We start from the raw sequence: 2,813 nt of genomic DNA on the forward strand, positions 1-2,813 counted from the left end.
TTTTTAATTACATTAAGAAATTTCTAAAATAATTTTACATTTCCAGCAAACGAGAATGGATTAAAATAGATTGAAATTTTTTTTCTATCCGAATGCGTATTTTAAATAGCGAATACTTTTTTTGGATTTAATTGGATTCGATTGGATTCAATTAGATTCAATGGGATGCAATTGGATTGGAAAACTGCATTTCCTATTCAAAATTTTGAATTGAACAGTATTCACATTGCACAGAAAAAGCTAATATTATTTTTAGATTGAAAGGCATAGAGATATGCTCTATGCAATTCCTATAAATGAATAAAAATGCATTCAGGATTGAAAAGCATTCATTTTAACATTCGTGAAATATTTCAATATTTCTGAAAATCTGAATCCATTTCAATTTATTTCAACTCATTCTCGGTTGTTGGGTTATATGCAGGTATATTGCATTAAAATTATAGATTAAATGTATTCACAAAAATGAAAGTACCTGAAATTATGATGCAACTGCAAGTTGGTAGTACTACAAGTGGTCTGACTCATGGTACCGATAATAGCAGGACACGATGAATGTCTAGTTCCTAAGAGTCCGCTGAAGAGTTCGCCCAGAGATGCTGCGTGTTGAAGGTTTTCCAAAATAATCACCCTAGGTAGTTCATCAGCGGCGTTCGAATCGCACCTTTCAGCGATGTGCGCGAGATACTGGCGCAATTCCTTGCTGGACTTATGATCGACATTGAAAGTCGCAACGGCAGCAGCATCCTTCGTGTCATTGTCAGTATCTACTAGAGCGTGCGCCAGTTTTCCAGCTAAGTAACTCTTCCCTGTACCACTTGGACCGCATAAAATCACTCTACGATGTTCCGTCAGAAGAGAGATCAGTCGCTGAACGATGGAACGCGGTATCAAGGTATCCACCGCTAGCCAGGAATAACCTGACAGCACTAGATAAATAGTTTTCACGTGGCCGACTAGATAGCCGCAGGGTAATAACTCAGGATGCTGAGAATCAGTAGTGCATCTGTAAAGTAAAGAAAAAAGTTTTAATTATTTTAGATGGTGATAAAATAGACAAATCTTAATAGGAAGCGCACCCATAGAATTTAAAATGTATCTATTGCATATTTAAAGTTGTATAAGTAAGTAGAGGTACCTTTGAAACTATTTTAATATTTTTTAATTAAACACGCACCTGGAAGCTTCTCCGAGATGATACGCGGCGACACATTCGACGCCAAGACCCAGATTCGTCACAGGGTCCACTCGGGAAACGTACTCCTTGAAGCAACGTCTCACCATAGAATCCAGTGCGTCCCAGCTGGTTTTATTGCTGATGCACACATTGGCAATTACGCAATGTGGTGGCTCGCCTATGGTGCCATCGGCGCAGCTCCCGGTAATCAAATTATAGTTAAAATTTCGCTCACTGCCGAGATAAACGGCCACATTGATTCTCTTGCCGTCAGTGTCTTGCTCGAGAACTGGTTCTGTAGTTGTTGCGCTCGATGGCACAACGGAGTGTTCGACCGGGACGTTAAGATCTTCCAGTTGATCGGCCGTGGAACTGACGTCGCCGTTCGACAATGCTGCGACACTCGACGCCACCTCAGTCATGCTGAAGCGTCGATCTGGGTCACTGGGTAGAGAGGACTGCGAGGAAGTGAGCGACTTTGAGGTCACTAGTCGTTGGAGACGCTCATTATTCTGCTTCAAGTTTAGCATCTCGTACTGTAAAGAAAAATGATAAATTCATATAAATAAATCATTTTCTCAGAGATATAAAAATCATATGTGCTCTTTCTCTAAATAAAAAATTTGAAATGTTAAACCTGAATCGTTCAGCTTCTCGAAATTGATAACTTATTTAAATTGAAAAATGTATGAATTTCTTTTTTAAATAAAAATTCACCCTCATCTTGATGACCGTGTCCTTTAAAGACTCCAGCTGATGTGCTGAAGATAATGCTTCCAATCTGATATCTGTGAGCACTAAATCCTTCTCCCTCAATTGTTTCTTCAATTCATCCACATCTTCATCCTCTTTCTTGTACAATGCTGAGCTGCTCTTGCTTCCAGACAAAGGATTCTCATGATCGGGAGATTTCTGACCGTTGCTCCTCACGGTTTGTGCTCTCGAAGACTCGTGTTTGGATGCGGTTGGCAGTCTAGGACTGTTGGGAGCGCTCAGATCACCACCAGGGCTCTCCTTGCAGTCCTCCGCGTCAGAAACCGAACCATGCCGGTTTTTGCGCGACCTCGAGAAGGCCTTGGAGAAGGAGCTCCGTAGCCAGCCCTTCTTTTTATGATGACTGCTGCTGGCCGAGCAGGCGCTGCTTAACGAGTTCAGAGACGTCACGCTATCCGCGGATAGCTGTCTTGCCATTGATGCGCCTTGATGATTGTTGCTACTGCTACTGCCGGTGCAGCCGGTGGTACCGGATTCGGAGTCACCTAAAGTATGACGCCGACCACTGTTCGCAGTTGGACCGTTGTTCAATCCAGCTTCGGCACTCTGCTTGCGCAGTCTCTCGATCGTTTCTCGTAGTTCCTGAAGCTCAGAATCCTGAAGAGTCGCCGATAAAGAAAAATTTTTTTGTGACAAAAACATTGTACATCGAGTATCGAACGTGTGAATAATAAATAATTAATTAAATAATTATTTTTATAGTGTTTTTACCTTTTTTTCGGCTGTAGCTGTGAGTTGCTGCAATCTCTGAGTCATATTGGACAGTGATTGCTCAAAAGCTGAGACCACATGTGCCTGGAACAAGCAAATAACAATTTTCAGTATTTATTACATTTGTCAAATATTTTGAAATTTAAAATTT

The 2,813-nt window shown here is 41.1% G+C and overlaps 1 protein-coding gene across 1 annotated transcript in view; it reads right to left on the minus strand.

Annotated features, from left to right (window-relative positions):
* Nucleotides 1-2,813, minus strand: part of LOC108745704 (protein sickie) — a 113,342-nt gene that overhangs the window by 1,541 nt on the left and 108,988 nt on the right. Inside the window, exons 16-19 of the mRNA XM_018482012.1 lie at nucleotides 2,663-2,746; nucleotides 1,895-2,548; nucleotides 1,178-1,713; nucleotides 476-1,006 (exon numbers count right to left, since the gene is read on the minus strand). Of these exons, the coding sequence (XP_018337514.1) occupies nucleotides 476-1,006; nucleotides 1,178-1,713; nucleotides 1,895-2,548; nucleotides 2,663-2,746 (1,805 nt within the window). The remainder of the gene's footprint in view (nucleotides 1-475; nucleotides 1,007-1,177; nucleotides 1,714-1,894; nucleotides 2,549-2,662; nucleotides 2,747-2,813) is intronic.

The sequence above is a fragment of the Trachymyrmex septentrionalis genome, unplaced genomic scaffold (genome assembly GCF_001594115.1).
Source record: "Trachymyrmex septentrionalis isolate Tsep2-gDNA-1 unplaced genomic scaffold, Tsep1.0 scaffold148, whole genome shotgun sequence".
NCBI classification, from domain to species: domain Eukaryota; kingdom Metazoa; phylum Arthropoda; class Insecta; order Hymenoptera; family Formicidae; genus Trachymyrmex; species Trachymyrmex septentrionalis.